At 41.2% G+C, this 26,899-nt stretch overlaps 1 protein-coding gene across 5 annotated transcripts in view; it reads left to right on the top strand.

The window, feature by feature from the left end:
- Nucleotides 1-26,102, top strand: part of vps9d1 (VPS9 domain containing 1) — a 60,902-nt gene extending 34,800 nt beyond the window's left edge. For 2 of the 5 annotated variants that reach the window (XM_034087515.2, XM_034087512.2), the window contains exons 15-17: nucleotides 2,021-2,125; nucleotides 19,779-19,889; nucleotides 20,350-24,144. In XM_034087515.2, the coding sequence (XP_033943406.1) occupies nucleotides 2,021-2,125; nucleotides 19,779-19,884 (211 nt within the window). In that variant the 3' untranslated portion in view covers nucleotides 19,885-19,889; nucleotides 20,350-24,144. Of the gene's footprint in view, nucleotides 1-2,020; nucleotides 2,126-19,778; nucleotides 19,890-20,349; nucleotides 24,145-26,039 lie in introns of those variants that run through there. The other 3 variants (XM_034087514.2, XM_034087513.2, XR_004552496.2) reach the window with 3 other exon arrangements.
- The last annotated feature ends 797 nt before the right edge of the window (nucleotides 26,103-26,899 follow it).

Raw genomic sequence — 26,899 nt, 5'->3', positions numbered from 1 at the left:
TCCGTTAGGCCCGGCACAGCAGGGGCTCTCCCGGCTCTGTTGTCCCCTTATAGAATGCCTCTTCCTTGCCAGGCCTGAAATTGGGTCGACCTGTCTGGGTTTGGAGCAGACCCAGGGAAAGTTTTTTGTGAAATCTGTGATGATCCACAGAGGGTTTGACAAAGGCTCAGTGGGTTGTAGCACACATTGTGGACAGCACACAGTTTGGCTTTAACTTTGTCTTCAGCATCCATTTATGTTTGTTCCATTGTGGCTCTTCTGTTTGTGGCTTCATATTATCCTCTGATAATTATGATTGTAAACAAATGTAGAGCTACTTTCATAAAGTGGATGGAAATCTAAAATAGAAGCTTTTACTGGGTTGTTTGGAAAGCCAGTCTTTATGAGTCAGATTATTTTTGAACAGGGCATTCAACAATTAACCAATAGGATGTCACTAACAAAACCACATATAATATGTGTGTGTATAATAACTTATCATTAAGGCTTGTAAAATCTTGTGTGTGTGTGTGTGTGTGTATAGCAACCCTTAAAGTTTTGAGACTGGCTATGTCTCCTGCTCCATATCTGTCTGCTTGTGTTGGAATATCTGTGAAGTGATCAGAGACGGCGGAATAACAGTAGAGTTGACCGGGCATGACTCCTCGAAGCTTTGTCTGCCAAAAGGTTGTGACGTTAAGGGATTATTCTGTGTACTCTGGTGTACAGTAATCTGGTAACAACGTGCTGGTACAACAAATCAAAAGTGAATCATGGAATTTGTTTTGTTACCTGGAAGCATGACTCAAACATGGCCAAACCCTGGAAGGGATCTGAAGGAATCGTTTATTTAGTTGAAACCAAGAGTCTGAGATCTCAGGATATAGTCTTGATTATCTTTGGTAAAACAAATCATTGCAGCTTTATTACAGGAACAGCTACTCGCTCATCATTTCATAATGGCATATCTCGCTGTGGCCACTGGCAGCTCTAATGAAATAACACCTTCATTCAGGAGCAAACTGACTTATGGCTCTCTGTATATGTGAATGCTTTTTTGTTGTCCATCTAAATACAGGTTGCATTTGTGTGTCACTGCACACAGCGTGTTTTTACCAGGCCTGGTTCCGATGCAATGTGGTGCTACAGTGTTCTGTTCATCAGGGATGTGTGTGTTTTGTATATATTGCATACCTGCGCTTAGCATTGTTTTGTTTTGTTGCTGCTGCCTTTCACTTTAGTTTCACACACACACATGTGTCGTACTGTACTCACTGCCCTCTTTAATTCTTCAACAGCATTTCCATTTCTTGTCAGTTCTTTGTCCTCGACCAACTGGGAGCTCATTTGTTCTATTGTGTTCTTTTGTCTACAACCCTTTCTTTCTCTTTTCTATTGTGCTGCTACATTTTCCTCCGTTTCCTTTTTCCCTTGTTTACTCGTTTCACTAATATGAAATAAATTCCATTACCCATAATGGAGCCTAATCTTCTCATTAAAATCAGCGTGCATGCATGTGGGGAGAGTGCATTGTATCCTTGGAATGCAGAGACACCAGTTTCAGTGTCTGTGTTTACTGCGGTGAACTCACAACATTATAATGCAGGCTTGTGAGGTCTCAGTGGTTACAAGAGGCTGTCCACGCCTCCACAATCCTGCAGGAGGAGAGTATCCAGTTGCATGCGGCCGGGTCAGTGGAGGGCCAGAAACCTACCTTCTCACGCAAACTAGCAAGCAAGCCGTTGGCCCTGCGTGTGAGTCCTGATAAACAAATGGTCAGTGTCTGCACACAGGGAGCATGCTATCAGGCTCTCATCATCTCCAAGGCTGCACTTTGACCTCCCATCAGATCATTGAGGGAGAACAGAGCTGTATCCTTCCCATCCCTGAACACGCTCTTTTTATGTAGTTTCCATCCAGACCTCTGGGGAGCACATGCCATCATACTCTTTCAATGTCACCATTTGTATTTGACTCTGTGCTGTATTTATTTACTTATTTGACTTGATCTCAACGCCAACTTCCTTCCTTTGGTGAACAGCGGTGCAGATGACCTGCTGCCCATCCTGTCCTTTGTGGCGCTGCGCTGCCAGTGTCCTCAGCTGGTGTCTGAGTGTGCTGCTCTGGAGGAGTTCATTCATGAAGGGTGAGTCATCATGATGACAAACAATGGAAAATGTATTTTGTTTGCAGCAAATATTTCATAACAGATTTGTCACGATTTTGAAGAAATGTGTATGTGCACGATACCCTTCCCCGTGTGGAAGAAGCTTACAAATGGCCTGTTACTTAGAGTGAATGTTCCTAAAGTTAACCTGATACAAATGGTAGCCAGCCTGCACAATAATCATCCGTGTAACAGCTCTGATTGATGATGGGATTTTATGACAAAAATGTGGAAAACTGAGAAAAGATACAAATCGTTTTTGTCATGGATGTGTAATGGCAGGAAGGGAAAAGGAGTCCATCGAGGGTTACATTCTTTTCACTGAGACTACTTTGACACGACACAGCATTTCTCAGCGTTTCATGTCTTTTAAACATAAACATGTGTCCCCTCTGTTAAGGGATTCAGGGAGTTCCAGGACAAAATATCCTGATCCATTTATATAAAAACCTGTCTGAAAAGGAGCTGATCAGATTGGCCACTTTATGATGTCCCCACAGTTTGTTGGCTTGTGTAACCATTAGCCCAAACCAAACAAGGTAACACCTGCCCACCTTATCACCTGAATCTCCTCCTAGAGCACCATTTTTAGTTTTGAACCAATCACTTCGCAGAGGGGCGTGGCCAACAGCAGCTCATTTAAAGCTACAGACAGAGAATCAGCACTTTTTGAACATGGCTGAAAACGGAGGGGTTTATGGGATGCTACACCGATCTGTTTGGTGTTTCAGCCAAATACTTCAGAGACATGTCTTACAGCTGAGGCCTATAGTGTATCATTGTAAAAAACTATAATGGGGGACCTTTTAAAGGTGATTGTTGTTTGGTCCTGATTTGAGCACCTTTTCCTCATGCACCTGTCACAAAATGATATCTGAACTTTCCAAATATAACAGATACACAAATCTATTTGTGAAATGTGTTATTGACAGAATTGTTAATAACATGGCTGATTCTGAAGCTGAAGAAGTGCAAAATATGTCTTACATTATTTTGTATTGAGTGATGACCCCCGCCACAGTTTAAAACTTGACCAAGCGTCCATGGTGAGGAGCGTAGATCTTGAGCTTTCTCATCCTATGATGAAAAATATGTGCTATAATCAAGGTGCATATCGAAAATGCTACCCAATAAACACAAACTGGCAAAGAAGAAGGTGGTCATAAGGCTGAAGAAGGGTCTAGTAGTGGGTCAATCTACGCCCTCAGAATAACAGTTTGGGGGAATGTCTGTGCCTGGTCCCTAGGCTTTCTAAACTTGTGGGCCCTGAACAATACAGTTAATTAGTTCTTATTAGGGCTGTCAAGTTAACGCGTTAATAACGCGTTAACGCAAAAAATATTAACGGCACTAATTATTTTAACGCGATTAACGCATGTGTATTTTCTTTCCTCGGCCGCCCCGTAGTTTCAGAGCGCATCGAGTTTAAAATACCATCTACAAGCTGATGCTGACAGCCCCGCTCCTGCCGCCCGCTTGTGGCAGACCACACTTCCACGCTCACCGGCAGGCACCGACTGGCCATCGGGAGGACCGGGAGGGTGTGTGTGTGTGTGTGTGTGTGTGTGTGTGTGGCCCGAGCGAGCGAGAGAGAGACCTTACGTGCATTGTTGTTGTTAGCATCTGGTGCTAGCTAGCTGCGCTAACGGATATAAGGAGCTGTTTAAATGAAAACAGAGGAGCGACATTTCGCCACAACTGCGCCGAGCACTTGACTTGATGCAGGAAGCCAGACAGTGGGACATTGTAGGAGAAGTCTGTACACTCAGCACGGATAGTGCGCGCAACATGATTGCAGCGTCCAGGCAGCTCCCGTTCGAGCCTTGAGTTGCACATAGCTCCAACGATCCAACACACACACACACACACACACACACACACACACACACACACACACACACACACACACACACACACACACACACACACACACACACACACACACACACACACACACACACACACACACACACACACACACACACACACCATTTGTATTGTATTATTGTATGAGAGAGGTTCCAGGTTGTTGTGTTTAATATTCATGAGGATATTTGTTATTGCTCAAATGATAATAAACATTAGCATAAAGCATATTTGTCCACTCATATGTTGATAAGAGTATTACAAACTTGAAAAATATTCCTCTAAGGTACATTTAGAACAGATAAAAAATGTGCGATTAATTTGTGATTAATCGCGATTAACTATGGACAATCATGCGATTAATCGTGATTACATATTTTAATCGACTGACAGCCCTAGTTCTTATCTATCTGTAACCAGAGGAGCAGAGGAACAAGTACTTCCAAAACAGGCATTGCACTACTACGACTAAGGAGTCAAATGACTGTGGAATGTGAGAGGGATAACTGTGAGTAGTAGCAAACCCACACAGACTTATCACTACCTCTGCTGTAACATGTCGTCTTTTGGCTGTAACTATTTTCAATAAAAACGCTTACCGTGGCGTAAATAAACTGTTTGGCAGACAGACTTTAGTAAAGCAGTGTAAGCACAGATCGATAGACGGGTGTTTGAAAAGGAGCTGGTGGAGACATCATTTGTTATCTTAACTGCACATACACTATATAGACAAAAGTATTGGGCCACCTACACATTACACCTACAGGAGCTTTTATGACATCCCATTCCAAATTCTTAGGCATTCATATGAAGTTGGTCCCCTTTTTGCAGTATAACAGCTTCCACTCATCTGGGAAGGGTTTGTAGACATCAGACACTGATGTTGGACAGGAGGGTCTGGCTCTCCGTTCTAGTTCATCCCAACGGTGTCCAATGGGGTGGGGGTCAGGGGTCAGGGCTCTGTGCGGGCCAGTTCTTCCACACCAAACTCATCCAACCATGCCTTTATGGACCTTGCTTTGTGGGGCACAGTCATGCTGGAACACAACAGGCTTTACCACTTTATGTGGTCTGCCACTTCGTGGCTGAGTTGCTGTGGTTCCTAAATGTTTCCACCTTGCAATAATACCACTTACAGTTTATCGTGGAACATCTAGGAGAGAAGACATTTCACGTACTTACTTGTTGCAACGGTGGCATCCTATTACAGTACCACGTTAGAATTCAGTGAGCCCTTTAGAACCACCCATTCTTTCACAAATGTTTATAAAGACAGACTTCATTGTATCCACATGTGGCCATGGGACTGAATGAAACACCTGAATTCAATGATTAAGAGGAGTGTCCCAATACTTTTGTCTATATAGTGTTAAGTTTTGTGACAAAAATCTGTCCGCAGACACACACAGACTATCAAGGTCAACACAACTAAACAGCCATCCCTGTCGCTGCTAGTAATAAAGCATTTCTGTCAAAGGCTTTCTGCACACCATCAGTGTAGTTCCATCACAATAAACAGATTTATTTACAAGAGAGAACTGACAACTTTATTTTTCAACTTTAAAATGTCTTGCTCAGTAAATATTTTTTACACATTTTCAATAAATTGTTATATTGTATTTTAGAATTGTGATGATAATAAAGAAGTACAGATACAATATTTAAGACTTTTCTATTTGTATCTTAATCCTTCTCAAAAAGGCAGGCCCTAGTATGCATGTACATAGTTATCCCCCTGTGATGTCTGATTACATGGCTCTTGAAAATGCAATATCCAATTTCTAGATAACATCTTACTCTTCGGATGTGAAGCGCTACACACTCTTTAGAAAAGTTTTGTGGTCTTAAGGCTGCGGCCCCACGAGGACGAATTCGGTCGTTTGCGTTACTGTTTAGTGTCATGTAGACCGTTCGGCCACACGAGGACGACCGAATACGGCACTAAACGACTGAGGAAACGACAACGGGTCCCAAGGTAGATAGAAATGCATACGCCACTCTCTGGGGGGTCAAACAGCTCCGTGTGTGCGCCCTATACGGACATTTTCAGATCACTGATAGTGATTGCGCAATAGCCCCGCCTCTCCCCACCTCTTCTGCTCACCTCCGCTTACCCCGCGCCAGTGCTGAAGTGTTTCGCCACCAACAACAACAACAATGGCGGATCGCAGAGTTGCTATCGTGCTCCGGACGCTATTGACCATGCTACAGTTGTTTGTGCAACATCTACAGCAATAATGATGAGGCAATAGCCCCGCCTCTCCCCACCTCTGCTGCTCACCCCCACGTCAAAGTAAACTGCACCCTGAATTCAGATTATTTATCTTTCTCTCGATGTGGACCTAAACGCGAGTGAAGTCTAATCTGACAGGACGGAGACACGCAGCTCTGCTCACCTGCAGCTCCTCCCTCTGCAGCAAAACACACACTTCAGTCAGATCATCACCCTTAGCTATTTTAATTACCTCTCAAACTCCCTAAACTAGTTATAAATATGTTTATGTTTACAGTCGGCCGGGTCACTCATTACTGGATCAGATGCTGCATGAGACAGACACTGGCGCTGTCCGAAGAGAGGGAGGAAAAAGAGAGGCTCCGTGTATTTTATTATTATATTATATAGAGTCGTTATTCATTTGTTTTAAAGCTCAATAAATAACAAAGAAGACCTTTGACCGGCACTTTTATCATTTTGTCCGGAAGATTTAAACTTTAATACACGTTGACTGGCGAAAAACTCTGCCCGGTTCCCTCGGCCCCCACCGCGGAGAATAAACAGAAGGGCAACCATGACAACCATGCTTCTTCTCTGCTTTTGTGGAGGAAGTTACAGCGCCACGTACAGGCTCGGCATATGTACTGCAGCTTCTCCAGCGGTTGGAGCTAAACGGAGCGGTCTCGTGTGGGCAGACACTATCCGGATAATTATTGCATGTGGACGGAAGCCGTTTGCGATTGCGTTTGCGTTAATCCTATGCGTTTAGCCGTTTTCGTCCTCGTGGGGCCGCAGCCTAAGACAACATTGCCAACCTAAAATTGAACACATATAAAGCATATAAGAAAGTAAGCGGGGCTTTGCACAGTAGGGGAGTGCAGGTGGTCTTGAGATACTTTATTGTGGCGTGTGAGTTGGGACCACACCCAGGAGGTCTACTCACTGCAGTAAAAACAAGGACTGTAAAATCCAGCTGGTTAGATTGGCAGTGGCCAAAGGAATGTCAGGATATTTGGGATTTGGTTTTGCTTCTCTATAAAAATAAAAATAAAGTCCCACTAGATGTTTATATAGTTCAGTGGGTTGGAAGGGCTCAGGAGGAACGGAGACTGGCCACCGGGCTGAGAGAGGGTGGATACGCTCCGGTATTCCAAAGTCAGTCAATGAGATAACGGAGTCTTTAAACTATTGGCTGTGTCGGCTATCAGTCAAACTTTTTGAGATTTTATTTCCAAGTTTTAGACTACCGTCATGACTGCAGTTTGCTAATAAACCAGTTGAGGCACTAAGCCAGTGACCACCAACTGGCGGCCCGCGGGCCACGTCCGGCCCGCCAGACATTGTCATCCGGCCCGCACGACGGGGGTGACTGTGGCGTTGGCGGAGTGGTTACTGCTTTTTTTTTTACAACGTCTCGTGAGTAAGGTGCAGCACCGGAGTCCAACAGAGAGGCAGCAGCTGCGGGACACTAGACTGCGTACTGCGAAACCTTCCCTGCCTTGAAGAAGAAGTGATCCTTCGTTGTGAAGGCAAGGCAAGTTTATTTATATAGCACCTTTCAGCACCAGGCAATTCAAGGTGCTTTACAAAAATGAAAGACATTCAGACAAAGGCATTTAAAAACAGTAAAAGATAATAAAAGAAACATTAAAAGAAAAATGAAAAATGAAAGACATTAAGAAAATGGCATTTAAAATCAGTCATTAAAAAGAAAAGCTAATAAAATAAACATTAAAAGATAAAAGTTACAGTGCAGTCTAAGATATGAATAGTTCAATTATTTCGGTTCTTGATTTTTTATTTATTCACAGAACCTCCCTTTGGAAATCCGAACATTTCCGTCCCGATTGTTAATTTAGACTGATTGTTTTCACCATGTTATGCTCGCATGACATCCACAATCGGACCCTCAGGAGGGTGTACTAGCCCCCTACTCTGCTTTGCGTTCCATAACAAAGTCTTTAAGTGTTACCTGAACACCCCGTGTTACCAAAACACTATTTTTCACCCGTCGTGATGTGATACTTGTTCCTCAGTACAAATCACCCAAAAACTGATCGTAAACCCTGGCTACGATGGATATCCCAAATATTGAAGAAGAGTCTGCTTTGTGCGCTCCGCACCACAGCAGTAGCCCCGCTGCGACAGAGTCCAACAGAGAGGCAGGAGCTGCGGGACAGTTAGGGTTGGGTATCGTTTGAATTTCCACGATTCTGATTCCGATTCCGATTATACTTTTCGAGTCCGGTTCTTAACGGTTCTCAATTCCGATTCTTTGAGGGGCAGGGTAAAAAAATCGATTAAGTTCTTGTTGAGAAAAACAAGCATATCTGCCTTCTCAGGCATACCGGGAAGAAATGTTTGAACATTTTAAAGCAAAATGCTTCAATCTGGTGCACTTTAAGCAGAATGACTAGAGACTAGATCTAGGGGGTACAACTCTAAACACCCATATGAAAAAGATCGGTTTACATTTGAATAATTAAATAAGTATGTGAGCATAACCAATAACCCATAGCCAATAACAAATACATGTAACGTATTTTATTTTTGTTGTTCATTCATATTTTATTTTACTATTTTATTCTATTTATCTCTCCAGTTTAAAACGATATGTCTGGTTTACTGTCCTATAGTATACATTGGAATGATTTCAAACCTGTTTTATCCCAATAATTATAAAGGAGAGCCTTGGAAATATGTGTTTACATAAATTGTGATCAAAACGTTTGAGACCCACTGAGATAACTTAGACTAAAGTGAACTATCTAAACACTCAGAGTCCTTTACCTCACTGAGCTGTAGTTATCAGCCTCAGTCTGACTGGAGAGGACTCTCCCTCCACATCATTGTAGAAACATCTTCTTCTTCCGTTAGAGCAGCTAGCACCAGATGCTAATAACAACAGCGCCGGTTCCAGTGCACCCTCCCTTTCTCCCTCGCTCACTCGCACTTTGGCTGTGAGCTGCGGGCGCCAGATAAGCCAACATCCCCCATTTTCCTCACTTGCAGCGCGCATTGTACAGGGCAAATGAAACGTGTAACCGGGATGAAAAAGGGTGTTACATTTACTTAATTATGAATATTGTTACATCAAGGCCCGAAAATGTAGTATGAGCACCAACGGTCAAAACATTTATTTTCCCTCCCAGAGCTGTCAGCGCAGCGCCTCCACAGATCTGGCGCCCTAGGCGAACATCTATAACGCCAGTGCAACGGGCCGGCCCTGGTCTCAGGTTACACTGTAGGAAGTGTAGGTACAACGCTACATTTCCCGCCTCGCCGCAGTCATACAGTAGGCTACGGAGAGCGGCGAGAAACATTTCCTCAGGCATCGAAAAGCGGAACCGAAATTCCCATTTCTAAATGATGCCGTTGGAATCGAAATGGTGTACCCAACCCTAGGGACAGTAGCCTAGAAGCAGGGTTGGGTTGTAACGGAAAACATAACGGCGTTACGTAATCAGAATACAAACATCAAGTAGGCTAACTGTATTCAGCTGGCGTTACATTTGAAAAACGAGTAATCTGATTACAGTTACTTTCGTAAACCTGAAGTGAATACATTTTGGAATACTTATTGGAATTATTAGTGGAAAAGTTTCCTCACAAAATGTAATATTCATTACCGGCAGAACTGTGTGCACACTGCACGGGGCTGCAGCATGTCTGTGAGCGAGAGAGAGATGCAGCGTGTCTGTGAGAGAGAGAGATCTCTTTTAAAATATATTGAAAGTTAGAAACGGAGATGGTTAGATAAAATGTGCAAGATAACGTTTATGCATTTATTTATTGTTGAAATGATGACATTTCATAACGGGATCAAATCAAAGTAAATGGCCTGCTGCTGCTGAATGCATGGGGCAAGTGACTGGAAAAAGTTATTACATCGTTTCAGATAATAATGATAATTCATTCTATTTAGGGGCACCTTTCAAAGCACCCAAGGACACCTTACAATTCATAACATATTCCAAGGAAAGGTTTTAAGACGGTACAAAGAATGCAGTCCGGGTGATGTTTTTCATGTGGGGTGCAGATGAGAGAGCTGTCCAGAATGACACCAAGATGTTGTGTTTGAGTTCTTGATAAGCCATTATAACAATAAAATAAGTGTCTCCTGTTCACCAAAACATACCCATCTGTTATGGAAAAAGAAAGTATTCTAAAAGTAATCTGAATACTTTTTTAAGACACGTAACTGTAACTGTATTCTGATTACTTTCAGAGCATGTATTCTGTATTCAGTAACTGATTACATTTACAAAGTAACCCTCCCAACCCTGCCTAGAAGTGATCCTTCGTTAGCGTGAAGAGCCTTCACGTAGGGTCTATTGGATACATTTTGGCCCTTGGACAAATGTAGTTGGTGATCCCTGCACTAAGCCTTTAAAAAACATTTATTTAGTAAACTAGACGAGGCATAACTTTGACGCAATCAAAAATCAATCAATCGAAGCCTGATAAGATTTAATGCGTCATAACATATCCTTTCATTTTGATATTCTTTTTTACTTGAACTCTTGAGTTTTATGTCAAATGCTTTCTGAATGGAAGCATATTTTGCTATCTCTGCTTCTTGATGTCATTCCTGCCAACTTCGGTCAACAAGCACCAACAGAGGTGGGCCAGCGGTGCACGTTTACTTAAACAAACCAATGTTTATTATGTACACCGGATTTAAAATAAGATTGCCTTTGAATAAAAAGTAACTTTTAACTTTGTTCCCCCTATTTCATTATTAACAGATTTGTATAATTAGTTACAGTTTTGATTACAGTCCTATGTTAATCTCTGAATTTTAGTCTCATTTCATTCTTTTTTGTCATTTTGCTCGCCTGAGCATTTTTTTTATAATTGTTATGTTTCATACCAGAAGTTGTCCTTTTAACAAAAAATTCAAATACTGTTGTTCTTGGCATTATTGCAGCTACTTCATTATCGGATCACACTGTGCTTTCTACAGTGCGATCCATCAGAAGCTTGAGGGAGTCAAAATAAAATAAAACAAATACTGGACAAAATCCACAGTTATCAATGTTTAAGGCTGCATTTAGATTATATGTGATTTGCCCATCGCAAGATTTGGCAGAAAACAGCCAGTTAAAGGGGACCTATCATGCAAAAAGCACTTCTATAAGTCTTTTATACATGAATATGTGTCCCCGGTGTTCCAGGGAACTCACCAAGTGTCAGAAAACACAACCCTCTCTCTTTTCCTCCATACCCAAATCTCTAAAAACGGGGCTGCAACGGAGCTGATACAGATTTGAAAATTCTCTGACGTCAGGAACGAGGAGCTCCGCCTATATGGCCAACTCTCCACCTATCAGGGGAATGGGGGGTTGGGCCACGGAAAAAGTTTTTAGAGAGTACTTGTCCATGGACAAGTGAGTTTGGCAATGTACTTGTCCGAATACATTCTTCACTTGTCCAGAATGGACAAAAATTGGGGCCACTGGAATCTTCTTCTTCGCCATCGTATTTTACATTTTCCCACAGTTTTTACGACACCGCTAACGTAAGTGAGCGGTAAGATTTTACTGCATCACACATAGGGTTGGGTATCGTTTGGATTTTAACGATTCCGGTTCTGCTTTTCGATTCCGGTTATTTTCGGTTCTCGATTCCAGTTCTTTGAGAGGGTAAAAATAAGTCCCATGACACACTGGGAGAAAAATATATTTATGAAAACATTAAGTCAAATCTGTATTCCTATTTACAAATCACTTCATACTGTTTAATTTCTTACGGTTATTGAATACAATTATATAAAAATAATCTCTGCATTGTTTAGTTCTAAGTGGTGCAGTTTGAAAATGTACAATTGGCCCAGTGTCCTCTGATGTTACACTGCAGCCTGCCTGTGAGACAGAGTCCAACCACACATGTCCAACACATAGGCCTAATAATAATAATAACACATTATATGTATAGCCTATATGCCTAGCGCTTTTCTACAACTCAAAGACGCTTGCATGCTTACACATGTCCTGCAATACACATGCTGCAGCTGCCCAGCTGCTCACTGTTTGTAAAAGTAAATACATTGTATTTTAATTTCAATAATGTAGCTACTTTCTATACCCTGCTTCATAAACAATACTGACATCCCTGTGCTCCTCCGAGTCTGGGGGTCCGGGGATGTGAGGACAGCGCGAGGACACACACAGGGAGGCTGCTTCACTTCATAAAGGAAATGGTGGTCAATATTAACAACACATGAGCTAAAACGCTTAATAACCTTCATTAGGTGTTAGAGAAAGAACATAAGAAAGTTTGACAAAGATGAGGCTGTTAAAGTGGCAGCGGATCCGATTTGTGTAGAAAGAGAGAGAGAGAGATACTGAGCTGCACCATGCAGCGATCAGCTGATACGGAGCATAGAGAGAGAGAGAGAGAGCTGCGGTGCCTCCTGTCCTCACAACTCTTATTAATCCCGGTACCGGACAATTGTTATTTGTTCCTACTCGGAACCGAGTTTTGCTTCCCAACCCTGCCACTGTGCTCCACTTCCCGCCCCGCCCCCGTCTAACTGTACAGAAAGCGGCAAGATGCATTTCCTTAGGAATCGACAAGCAGAACCAAAACTAACATTTCTAAACTAACAATGGCGGACACGTACAATTTGCGAATGAGTTCTCCCTTTTGTAAACTGAATTTATCAATAATTTGTCAATAAATCAGGCCGAAAAACATCACTTGTCCACCGGACAAGTCAATTGAAAGATCTACTTGTCCGATATTGTAAATAACACGTCCCGGACGGAGGGACGTGTACTTTTTCGCACACTGCATTGCCGCTCGAAAGCACTGGAGACGCTGTAGTACATATGCCAGGCCTGTAAGTGGCGCTGTAGTCTGCCACAATAGCAGCTGTGGCTCTTTTTATCCCTCCCCGAGACAAGCGTTTGCTCCTGCTGCTGTAATTCAATGCAATCGGTAGTCCACCAGCAGATGACAAACACCCACCTCTCCGCCTCTTCCAAGGGACGAGGGGACCGTGCGGCAGAGTTTCAGTTAGATTTTTGTTCGCCGGTCAACATGTCCGTTAAAGTTTAAATCTTCCGGACAAAATTAGAAAAGTGCCGGTCAAAGGTCTTCTTTGTTATTTATTGAGCTTTAAAACAATTGAATAACGACTCAATATAATCATATAAGAATAAAACACGGAGGACGGAGATCTCTTTTCCTCCCCCTCTTCTGACATCCCAGCAGCTGATCCGAGTACGCTCCCCTCTCCTCCAGGGGGGCGTGGTCAGCTCATTTGCATTAAAGCTACGTCACAGAATCAGCCCCTGCAAAAACAGGGCTGGAAAGAGCAAATAGAGCGAAATGAGGCATGGCTGAAATGCAGGATCTGTTTGGTTTTTTGAAAAAAAAAACACAATATATTGTTCAAATACAGAATGATAGGTCCACTTTAAGTTACATTTCTATGGTTGCCTCGCCTGCTAGCCTGCGCCGCTACATACATTTTCTGATTGGTTGCGGGTCGAAATGTCAGCTGTAACTTGGTCTAAGTTAAAATAATTCAAACTTTGAGCGCTACCCTTGGTGTCGTTCACCGCATGAAATAGTCAGCGAGGGCCTTTGAGGCGGAGCCTTGGTCATTTCTATGAGTTGCTCAGTGGAGCCTGAAGACAAAATGGCCTGCCTCTGGAGAGCAAATGTTCCCGTATGTGGTCCCATAGAGAGGGCGCACTTGAGTTTTCCCTTGTGCTCAGCTTTAACCTGTTAAACCCCGAGCCTGTTTTTCAGGTTTCAGGCTCGAAAATGACATTCCCAGAACAAATGACTATAACTTCACTTCTAAAAGGTTTATATAAATAATTGTTGTTGTCAAAGCAAGGTTACATCTGTGAGTTGGATGTAGAAGTGTCAGAATCAATATAGATTAGAGTAAATTCAGATGGAACATAGGAAAAAAATGTAAATTCCTGTCTCCGCCTAAAGAAAACCCATTACTTATAGTGAAGACCAACCTTGAATGATGGGTTAGTAGCCTAAAAGCTTTCGGAATCCAAAGTATAACATAATAAGTACCCTGTATCAAGATTGAGGCAAAACAAGTGACATTTGACCTTTTTAGAGAGGTTTATGAAAATAAAGTCCAGACGGAATAAGCTTTGGGCACATTTGGTTCCATCAGTGCCATTTGACCTTTTTAAAAAAATATATATATATATTTCTTAAAAAAAATATATATATTTCTTAAAAAAATGTTAAAAATATGTGTGTGTAAGTGTAGCTGTGTGGGTATGTAAGTGTAGCTGTGTGGGTATGTGTAGGTGTGTATGTGTAAGTGTAGCTGTGTGTGTATGTAACTGTACCAACGCACTATACCAGGGGTGGCCAACCCGCGGCTCTCGAGCCGCATGCGGCTCTTTGCCTAGTTTCATGCGGCTCTTCAGTTCATATCGAATTGTATATGTGTGAGTTTGGGGGAGAGACACTGACTCCTGACTAGTGTTGCACGGTGTACCGATACTTGAAAGGTACCGCGATACCCTGCCGTTAAAAACGTTAGGATTCCTCCGTTTCATTAGTATCGGTACTTTAAGAATGACGGGGAAAAGTACTCCGGTGACAAAGCGCCGTTTTAATAAGAGCCGTGTGTGTTCAGCGCTCTGCTTCCACTCCCTGCACTGCAGCCGTGCCTGCAGTCCCTCCCCTCAAGCACGCTCAAGTGCCTCCCCTCTCTCGTGCACGCGCAAGCTGCCAGAGCATGTGAGAAAACGAGAAGCATGGCTGCAAGTGGGAGTGCAGCTGCCGCTGCGCCTCGGCTTGTTAACAAAAAAGACGTCAGAAGCGAAATTTGGAAGTATTTTAGCTATATCTCTGACAGTGAGGGCAAGCCTACGGACACCACGAGGCCTGTGTGAGAAATGTATTAATTTTATTTAATACGTATTATTGTCATTTATTTCATTTATTGTTCTCATTGTTTAAAAGTTTGTGTTCTGGTTCTGGTGGGAAATAAAGCACAATAATTACATTTAATACTGTTTCCCTTTTTTTAAGAAAAGTAAACCTGATATTTAGTAGGTCTGTTAAGTATTGAATGCTGATAATTCTGACGTAATTTGGCCGTTCAAAGTTGTTTGGGCTCGGATAAAATCGCTCCGTTACTTTCGTCCCGTGTTACTTTCGTCCCGGCTCCCGGTGTGTATGTGTGGTGTCAGGTGTCAGTATGAGAGAATGACAGCGCGTCTAATTTTGATGTGGCCCAAGAACCAATCACAATAATACCTGCGATGCAGTGAACCAATCACCTTTGAGGGGGGGAAACCTATCGTTGATTAAACACTATCCAGTGTTTCCCCTACCATTGTCTTGGAGGGGCGCTGCGCCCCGCCAACGGAACCCCGCGCCCCCCCCTGAAATTCAAGGTGTTTAAAACAAATATATAATTTTTTTTTAAATATATATATATAGCACTAAATTGCGAATAATCTATAACTACTGTCACTTTTCACATTGAACATGTGCTCTTTTATTAAATAAACTAAATGCTTTCATTTTAAGTTGTGAGTTTAGTGTTTTTGACCCAAAGAAACACTGATGCATTAATCAATAACAATAATCTCCTCTCTCTGCTCCAGAGGATTTAAAAAATATATATCCCAATGCCACAAAAATGCATCAGTGACGTGGTTGAAATCTTGTCTCCATAAAACAAAATACTGAAACAAGCGGTATCAGTGACTGTGTGTTTGATGTGGCTCTTTGCAGTAACATAGAAACAATGTGGCTCTTAACCTCTGACTGGTTGGCCACCCCTGCACTATACAATAAAACTACACTGTAGGTCATTGTGTGTAGGTGTCCTTGCACAATAAAAAAAAACGGAAACATAGGTAACATTTGACTCCAACTGGGGCAGATTTATTTCAAACATTTTACCAACACACTATAGGCATGTAAAAACAAACATTTTACCAACGTCCTATACAATAAAACCACACTGTAGGTTTGTAAAAACAACAAATATTTTACCAACACACTATACAATAAAATCACACTAGGTATATTAAAACAACAAGTATTTTTTTTTTAAATAAACACTCGCAAAATGTTATACCTACCTGAACTTTATACCTACCTGAATGTTCCAGTATTTAGGTCGTGCCACTCCCTGAAACAGTTCCTTTTGACAGTGAAGCACAGAGGGACCTGGCACTTCCTGCAGTACACAGGTGTCTTCACCCTTTTGAGTCCAGCATCTAGGCACCTCCTGCAGTTCTTCCTGAGCTTGGTGGCATCTTCCCCATAATACTCGGGCATGCATGTGAGTGGTGGAAGAGGGGGTGGTGGAGGTGCAGGGCCTTCAGCAGGGCCTTCAGCAAACTCCAACAATTCTGCAGCAAGCCGCTCCCTGAAAGTCTTCTGGGTGTGTGGCTTTGTCCTGCTGGGGTCACACCTCATCTAACAAATGTGGAAAAACAAAGAGATTAGATTAATTCACTGGCTTATACTTATAGGATAATATTGGACTATAAATGAATAATATTACACCAAATAAATAAGTAAACACATGTATATTCATTCACTGGCCATTCATTTAGAAAATGTAACTCCAAAAAGACAAGTAACACTATTTAGCATTTTGGCTAAGTTAACACTGTGATGCAGTTCCACCAAACACAAAAGTAATATATAAAAAGGATAATATTGGACAATAAATGAATAATATTACACCAAATAAATAAGTAAACACATATATATATATTCATTCACTGGCCATTCATTTAGAAAATGTAACTCCAAAAGGCTAAATGAAATGCTTGCTGATACAATGGGCACTTGTAAATGTCTATAACTATGTATCCTGTAAATATAATGTCCTTTATTGTTTTATGTTTCATGTGGAACCTATATGCTGCAGGTCTTCCTTGAAAAAGAGATCTATGATCTCAATGGGACCAATCTGGTTAAATAAAGGTTTGAAATGAAATGAAATGAAAAAGACAAGTAACACTATTTAGCATTTTGCCTAATCATTCCTGTAGCTTCTTGGCTAAGCTAGCACTGTGACGCAGTTTCACCAAACACATAAGTAATATATAAAAACAGAGAGATTACATACCTGTTGTGGAAGTTCAACATCCGAGTCACTACTGTCCGGATACAGGTCTGGCTGGAGGAGATCTTCATCATCCGACGAAGAGTCATCTGGTATGATCATAGCTATCGTCAGCTAGCATCTCTAGCACCTGCTCTGTGGTGAAGCTCTCCCTTCTGGCTGCGTAATGCGTAATGGAGCCGGAGCAGGTGTAGTTTATACTACGCAGGATCATATCTTTGGAACCCATTGGTCGATTTGGGTGATTGACACCTTTTCTGAACCGTTAGAGCCAATAGAATCGAGTGACAGTTAGTAAGTCCCGCTAAACACTTACAAGTAGAGAGAGGTTTGCGTAAACAGCACGTGAGACAGCGTTAGCTCGGGACTGCGAAACTTTGTACCTACTCCGCTGCCATGAATGTAATGATAGATTATCAAGAACAATTATAAAGTGACTAAGAGACATTGGATTAACCTTAAACAGGGTTTGTATTCCCTTAAACAAGAGCTTTGATCACAAAACAGCAACGGTAAGATATAATTATTGTTATGGTTTTGAAAACTGTTGTTTTTTTTCTTCTCTGTTCTGGCTGCTAGCTCAGTGAGTTTGTGTCCTACAGTGATGATACTTATAACAAAAATAATCTGTGGAGTATCAGCTTTCAGATGATATGTAGTTTGTGCAGAAAATATTACATTTTAAAGATCGTTTTTGCTAGTTAGCACCGGAAGTAGCATCTGCCCGTTTTAGCTAAGGGCTAATGCTAACGCTTCTTGTGAGACTTGTGTTTTGTTTCTGTAAAAAAGGTTCATATTGTCAGTTAGCTGAGATTCTTCTCGTTAATCTGGTATAACACATTAATAGGTTTTTAAATATTAAGATGCCCTGAGACACAGTGTTGTGAGAAAAAAAAAACAGGGTCCCCGTCGGCGGAGACCTTCGGGCTTTACAGGTTAAGCTCATTTTACAACTCTTAGACCCTAATAATTAAAATAAAGGCAGAAAAGTGTTCGTACTGAGTAGTGGTGGGATAGGTATCTAGCTCGAGTGCGCTAGAATTTGAAAATACACAGCCGGAAGAAATCTGCCACTTCCTCACAGAGCCCCTCCTCCAACGCGCACATGACCAATGAGGGCACGAGATAAGTTTGTGCACAGATGGAAGGCTGACAGGCAGGTAGGCCATCCAGTTATTTTAGCCGGGCCGGCTCAGATGATTGGTCGTGCTTTTTACAGTACTGCGTCTTCCACAGATGACGTTTTTTTTATGGATTTGTTGTCAAAGCAATTCAGATATTCATTGCTATCGGGATGTTAAGAGCATTCCATGGAATGTAACACAAAGTGTATCTCGAGCCGGTTTCTCAAACTTACTTACCCCACCTTTAAGTAATAAAAAATATATATTTGCTGATCTACGGACGTCTCTTCCCCACTATGAAAATTAGCTTCAGCATCGGCAGCACTTCCTGGCGGCTTTTGAGCTGCACAAAGGGTAGCACTTCAGCCTGGGTGGGCAGCACCACTCTCCATAGAAACACAATAGCGTTGTCTTACGGTATCATTTGAATGCAGCTTAACAGTGAGAAACTGAACTGATCTGCTTCATCATAACTGTGTGGCTGTTGTTTGATCAGATTTCACTGACAGTAACTTAACCTACTGTATTCTGATTGAAATGTTAGTAAACCCTGATCGGTGTATGGAAGTCACATCCACTTCAAACCAGTGAGAAAAAAGCACAGAAGAAAAGTGGGTATTGCACAAAGTCAAACAGTGAGACAAAAGTCCTTCAAGTGCAATACTTAAACCTGTTATCAAATTAAGATGTCATCAGCTAAAATTCTTAGTGGTTGCTTGTTAAGGTATGTAGTAGCATGTTTCTTATTAAACTTCAGCACAAATATGTTGGTATTGTGCACCACATTATTTTACTCTCAATATCCAGAACTCAGTTAACAAGGAATTTCTTTTCTCTACCTCTCACTGTCTTCTTCCTGTCTACAGTCGGTCTTGTGGTACACTCTTGTTATTCAAAGGTCGGCCAGAGTTGACATGCACCCCCCCTCCTGTCTCCTCTCTCTGCACAGATCTCCTCAATCACTAGTTCTTCTCACATATCAGCCCTCCATACATCATGCTGCCCCACATTTTTAATTCATTTATACCGGCTCCAAAAAACACGCAGATCCATTCCACAAAGTAATAGTTTAAGGTTCAAGAAGAGATGTCCTTTCCTCACTGTGGGAAAATGTTGAAGTAAATTCAGCAAAATGAATAAATTCTCTATTCTGTTCTTGGATTTTTCGAAATGTTTTGGGCAGTCGAGTCTCGTTTTTTTTTAGGTCTGGTAGAATTAAATTGCTTTCAGTTTATGTCCTGCTATCTTTTTTACCTCAAAAGTACATGCCTTCAAATCACAACAACGTTTCTTTCTCTGACTTGCAGATTTCTTATAATCAACTAATGTTGACTTTTTCAGCTACTTGATAGGAGAGGAAGGATACTGCCTGACCTCCATGCAGAGTGCCTTAGCCTACGTCGAGTCACTGCAACCAGGACAACTCCCTGCACATAAACTCGTATGAGAAAGGTGCTGATGAACACTTGACCTTTTAACACTTTATTTTAATATTTGATTAATAACAAAATTCTGTTTTTTAAGATTTAGTCGACGACATAGTGAATGTTGAACTTGTGTATGTCAGGAAGCCAGAAACATCACTTCAAATGTCTATCTGTCGTGATGATGTATAGTCAGATTGTACATTTAGGGATGAGTGTGTGGCTGATGCTACCCTTTCTACAACGCACTCCCAACAATATATTAGCAAAGAGCCTTATGTTACCAAAATAAGGTATTCTGTCTGTGACATTCTACAGATAAAGATATTACATTGTGCTGCTATGATGCCAATATACGGTCAAACGCTCATTTTCACTGTCCATTCTTACTGCGACTGATAGTGTCAAAAAAAAACCCAGAAGAAGATAACGATGTAGGCTGCATCTTGCTTTATCCTCCCAGTAATATTTTCCCTTTTTTGTTGTAGGCTGCTGCAGTCCGAGAGATCACCCTCCCAGCATGCCCTGCTGCTCTGCAGAGAGAGCAGCTGAACCTGCAGCTCCCTGCATGTTCTCCCACTGACTCAACCAGTGCCTAGGAGCTGATTATGTAATCACAGGCTGGGCTTTGCCAGGACTCTGCTAAGTGTCTTCATCCTGCCGCACTGCTGCAAGAGCTAGCACTGGATAGTCAAAGGGACTGAATGTGGGAGAGATTGGAATCCTCTTAGGGAACCTTTGGAAGTGAAGCCATTGATTATATGAATGCGGACAGAATATATTGGTAAACTATATTCCATGCTAATTATTTTTTGTCTTCCCTGAATAAGGAAGCCAACCACATGTGCTTCCGTTATAGCATTTCAATGTTTTAGGAAAGCCACTTGAAGATGACAATGCCTATTTGAATCCTTATTAACTTTTAAGACATGGCGCAGACTCAGACTCAACTAGATCTTTAAGACCATAAAATAAGAAATGTATTTGATGCACTTGGGGTGAGGCTACACTCGATGATGGCTGAGTTTTGACTAGATCTACTGGAGAAAGAGATCTAACACACTGGAGGAGCACAGGGAGAACAGTGTATAGTGTATGTCAACAGTCACCATGTTGGTTAACCTTTCATTTACATTAGGGTGAGGGTTAGGTGGTACTGACTAGTGTTCATTTCGTTGACTAAAACTATGACGAAATATGTTCGTCAACGACCTTTTTTTCCATGACGAAAGTGAGACGATGACGAGACGGCACCGACGGCAGTAAACAATAACTGTAACGAAATCATCATGCAATATCGTTGACGAAAAGTGCCGAGACGAAAATGTAGTTTACTGAATAAAAACTATACCAAAATCTCTCTTTACTTTCGTTGACGAAAAATGAGGAGACGAAATATTATCAAAGATAACGTTACATCTCTGATAGTCAGTTTTTCTCCCAGCAGTTCCATTTCCGGTGCTGCGGCAGAGCAGCAGCTGTTTCTGTGCTGCGCGCGGCGGTACATTTGAATTACACCGGGCAGCGGCACAATAGGAAGACTCGGGTCTAACTCATGGTCTAACTAACCTTATTCAACAGAAAATAAAATGGCAACAACAGGGCTTGGGAGCAGTGGTCGCGTTAACCGAATACCCCCCCGTCAGCGCGAGTGATTGATAAATTGTGCACTCGACGGATAATAATGGATTATGACAGAAATGTTACGATCCTGTCCGTCAAAATTACTGACAACGAAAAAGTCTATAGCCCCCACTGCTTGGGAGAAAGAAACGATGTGATATTTGAGAAAAAAAGCAAATGCATTGTTTTATCAGAAGGGAAGCAATGTGGCCATAACACAGCTGGTACAAACACCACAAACCTGACCAGATACTCTCTGCAAAGCTGCTTTCTAATCAACCTGTGTTTTTCATCAAATAAGGACAAGATATAATCTTATTGTGAAATACGTTTGACTAAAATGACAAATTATTGGTTTTGGCTAGACTACTTTGACTGGAATGTTCTATATAATCTGATGACTAAAAAAGACTCAACAGTTTTCATTGACAAAAAGTAGACTAAAATAATTAGTTTTCTTTGACTAAAATAAGACTAAAATGCTCAGACTTTTAGTCGACTAAAACTTGACTGAATAAAAACAAGATGAAGGTGACTAAATATGACTAAAACTAAAAAGACAATTTAACACAGGACTAAGACTAAAACTAAATTAAAAAATAGCTGACGAAATTAACACTAGTACTGACTGAAGGTATAATGCAGTTGCACTCTGCACTATCTGTCAGTGTGAAGGAAACTTCTGTTCAGCAATGCAATGAAAGAATGGAAGCTGGAATCCGCTTAATCAAACACTGGAGTTTATTGAGAGTCACACGGCCGGAGCATTTACAAGGTATCTCACATAGAAAGACCCTGGCAACACTGAGGACGCAAGGCAGGAAAACTTCTATATGTAAAAAGGGGGGAGCTGATAACCGCACGCTTTCTCTAATTAGTACCAGACATTTAAGAAACAAAGATCGGTCTGTTAATGCCAACGTGCATGGTCCACACTTCCCCCACAGGATAGCCTCTTGACCTTTGCCCTGTTCAAATTACAAACAGGACACATACGAGAAAAGACTAAAAGTCTCCAAATGCACAGATCACATTAAAATATTCTTTAACAGTCAGTGTGTGTGTTGCAAGCCTTCCCACAAAACGTCTATCTTTTTTATGCCAAGTTTAAAAATCAACAAACCCATAAGGTAAAAAGTAAACTCATTGTCACAGCTTCTCACCCATTTCCCAACTACCTTCGACATCTACACCGAATTGGCACGCTTAATAATTGGAAATGGATTATCCATCGATCTTGGGGCACTTTTCAAACTGTAGCTGTATGGTATTAAACAGATGGTGTCATGTTGATTGGACGTGACGAGTTCTTTAGTCGTATTCAACATTTTTAAAATGCAATGATGTCCTTCAAACTCATTGCTTTTAAAAACATGCATAGTTTTAGTCCGTTAGTGACGAATCACGTTTATTCGATGGACTGTTCCCAAAACATGATGTTTTTTCTCTAGTGTGCTTTTGTCCAGTCCAGGCAAACATTGGTTTAAAGTGCACCAATCAGCTTGAGTTGTGGTTGCATTAATGCATTTGAAACTTCAAAATGAGTACCAAGTGTGCTGTTGTGGTGCCTCTAGATAGCTGTAATCATGGTAGTTGATGGCAGCAGTGGCGTAACTATCCACGGTGCAGCTGGTGCATTGCACCGGGGCCCACAGCCGTCCAGGGGCCCATGCAAAAAATAAATAAAAATGTATATATATTATTTAATTTTTTTATAATTTTTTTTGTTATATATTTTATTTTGGGGCCCCAATGGCATTGACTGGTTCACGCAGTCTTCAAAGTAACCTAGCAACCTAAATGAATTTTTAATTTGTCTGTCCAATGACCTTGCTCCCTTTCATGTCATGTGATACCTTGCGTGACGAGCGAACTGTTTAATCAACATCAACATTTATATGTACTACACAGCTATAGCAGCAGTAAGATCAGCAGAATTATAACAAATTGAATAGCTTGCATTTATAATGTACAGCAAACCAAAACACGAGCGGCGCTCAAAAGAGAAAGGACAAGAGAGAACAAGGAGATGTAAAGGCTAAACTGACAAAATTAGACAGTTTTTTTTGTCATACATCGTCCTCGAAATAGACAGACAGACAGAGTTGGGGGGGAGGGCCCAAAATCAATCACAACCTTGTTACGCCACTGGATGGCAGTGATATAAAATGTACTAAATGCTTAATAAATTGGCGGCTAAAATCTGCAAAAATATTGTTTGGTTGTTTTGAAGACACACCTGAAGCGGACTGGCATCCAGTGTAACGGCTTAAAAAACTGGAGTTTTATAAATTGTCATTTTATTTAGTTTGGTTTGTTTGCTTGAATTGAATTGAATTTGTTTTATTTCTGCATGGGCCCAAAAGATGTGAAAAGATGTCCTCAGAACTGTTTTGGTTTTACTAGCTACTTTTTGTGACTTAACGCCAAAAAAAAAAAAGTATGTCTATGTAACACATCTTTATGTAATTATAATTAAAATGACTTAACATTTTTGCAAAGTGGATGAATCCACTTCATTGATGTAATGTACATGTTGGCATTGTTTTTGAAAACGTTTGTTATTATATAACGGTTTACTGTGAAAGGCTGGGAATGTAAGAATGACTGATGAATGTGTGTTTGAGAGATGGTTCAATAAAGATAATTATTTAAATAAATGAATGTGTTGTGGTCTATCTAGATATCTGACTTCCCTCAGCAGCAAAGAAGCTTTAAAGAGGTCCTAATCGTCTTCAGGTTCATATTCATATTTAGATATGTCTCATGCTTTAATGTTCAAAAAGCTCGTTGAGTCCATCATTTGGCTCTTCTTTATGGTTGACAACTATTGCCTTCTAAGAATGAAGAACATATTACAGCTTGAGGCAACCTGTTGCTAAAAACAAGAAAGGAATGCTGGCAGAAATGTACTAATCTGTTAACTGCTAATTCATAAGTAGCCAATTTACCACCCGATGCAATATGTGCCTCGTGTTTATTCCTCACTAAATAACTGCAGCTTCTGCAGCTTTAAACATGTATATATTTAAAATGTATAATCAAGAATCCTTTAATGAAGGATACGTAAAATATGTACGTTATGTGGAAACACGGCCTATGCAAACCAGAAAAAAATAAAATAGCTGATAACTGGATTCTACATTTTTTGTAATGTTTTGCTAGCTCTTTCATAAATAATCTTTCTTCCTGAGGTTTGATAACTTCTATTTGACAACTGTTGAGAGCTTCATAGTATGTTGAATACTTAAAACGAAAGTTAGTTATAATCAATTATATTCTTGTATAACCCACAATGAAAATGCTTCATATTTTAGGTTTTTCTATATTTACAGCATAAACAAAACAAAGTGGTTTGTTAAGTTGAGTGTAAGGCCTATAATGATTTATGCCTTACTCTCTGATAAGAGAGTAGGCAGGTTCTTTCCTCTCCTCTCACAGCAGGGAGGGGGGCTCCGGACTTAAGGAGAAACACATTGACGCCTCAAAAAGGTGGTTATGTCATAGTCATAGAATATGTCTGGTCATGTCCTTTTTTTTTACACAAACTTGGGAAGGTGTGTCTTATGCCAGAGCCAATAGAATACGTTGGTTGGGTATAGAGGAGGTGTTTGTGGGTTTTCTATCCGGTTTTTTGAGCATAAAGAGACGAGCTTTTTTGGATTTCGTCGGAGAGAGAGGGGGAAACCCCTGGTATACTCTCTCCCGGTAAGCTCTGGCCCTCAGAGCTGGGTTAGATGGCTCTCGGTAAAGTTGCCTGGAATGCGTAATTATTACGTGCAGGATGTTAGAACTAATAATTCTAGTTAGATCTTGCCTGGAATGCGTAATTATTACGTACAGGACCTTAGGACTAATAATTCTAGTTAAATGAGAGAAATATGAATTAAGGTTTTAGATAAAAATATAACCCCAGCATGATATGTTTCGTATGATTATAATGTGTTAAAAGGTAAAGAGTAAAGACTCTGTATTGGTTTGGACCTATTTTTCTTCAAATAAACTGATCTCACCTTTTGGATTGGGACAACTAAAAGAAAATATGTGCTCTCCTCTCCTGCTTCAAAGGTAAGACTGCACCCTGCCACACACACGTAGGTAGGAACACACCTCATTCACTGATATCAAAATCCTTTGGGATCGCTTAAACAGATTAAAAAGAGTTGTCTGAATAGAAACAGCAGGTAATTGAACCTGGTTCTTCGGGGAGTTAGTAGAGGTGAGATCTTGCTGACGTTGGTGGATCTGAGCCAAGCAGTAAACTCACATAGACTCAGTAACTTCGGTCAGGTCAGTTAGTAGGTCAGAGTAATTTACAGGAATAAATGATCAGAACCTCACCGACTCTAAACACAACAAAGACAGAAGCTTCAGACTCTGTTCGGTTAGCAACAGACAGAAGATAAGCATTTGGACAGGAAATCATTAGGATGCTCTTTACTGAGAGGAAACAGCTCAATACTTAAAGAAGAGACAGGCCCTGCCTCTTCACACCCTGGGGTAACAGGATCTGGCGTGACATGTTTTACTTTGTTGTGTTTTCCTCGGCTGTCAGGTTTTGATCCCTGGAGGATACAGGAGGCACTGATGGGCACATGGAGGTATAGCAGCAGAAGCCTGTGAACGTGAAGAAAAAACAACATGCCACTCTGAATCAGTCAGAACATCACCAAGAGCCACAACACCACCCAGCATGTCATCATCCTCCCCGGGCCTGGGCTCCTTTCTCTCAATGTTCCTGTCGCACTGAGTGTTCTTTTTCTCTCTTTCCAGTTCACTTACCTTGTCGCTCCCAAACCAACTGAACTGTACTTTCAGAGTTCCTTGTGTCCATTTCAGGTCAGTGAGGTGATTGCCTCTTGCTTTAGGTTTCAACACCAAGCATGATACAGTACAGTATAGCCTACACTATAATATGACTACATTTTGGAGTGACATATATCTTAAACACATCCAAGCACTAACAAAATGCAATCTAAGTATTACAAAAAGTGTCCGAGTGCCTTGGTTCATGAGTAATCTTGTAGAGCCAGACTTCTCTCCACAACGCTGTCAGTGCTGGAGAATGGTCTAGCTGCTGCACCCATCATCATTCTGCAACCCAGTCTCATGGCATTGTGTGTTATAGTCACAACATGTAATCTATTGATTCGTGTTCACCAACACCATTTTCCCCTTTTTTTCGTGTCACACAGAACGATTTTAAAAGCAATGTATTTCTATTGGTAGTGTGTTTCGTGTCTGCACCACGTCTTTTTGTCCGCTCGGGTCTTGGAATACCAGAAGCTGTGTAATTCATAAACACATGTTCTTACTCAATATCTTACCCTAAGCCTAACCCTATCCATTTTATTTTAAATTGTATAATGTCTGAGTTGTTTTGCCGTCTGCGAGGAAAAGAAATGGGGCAAAGAG

This window comes from Pseudochaenichthys georgianus, chromosome 7 (genome assembly GCF_902827115.2).
Source record: "Pseudochaenichthys georgianus chromosome 7, fPseGeo1.2, whole genome shotgun sequence".
In the NCBI taxonomy this organism is placed as follows: domain Eukaryota; kingdom Metazoa; phylum Chordata; class Actinopteri; order Perciformes; family Channichthyidae; genus Pseudochaenichthys; species Pseudochaenichthys georgianus.
Note: the sequence above shows the minus strand (reverse complement) of the source record. Positions and strands in the feature narration are given on the sequence as shown.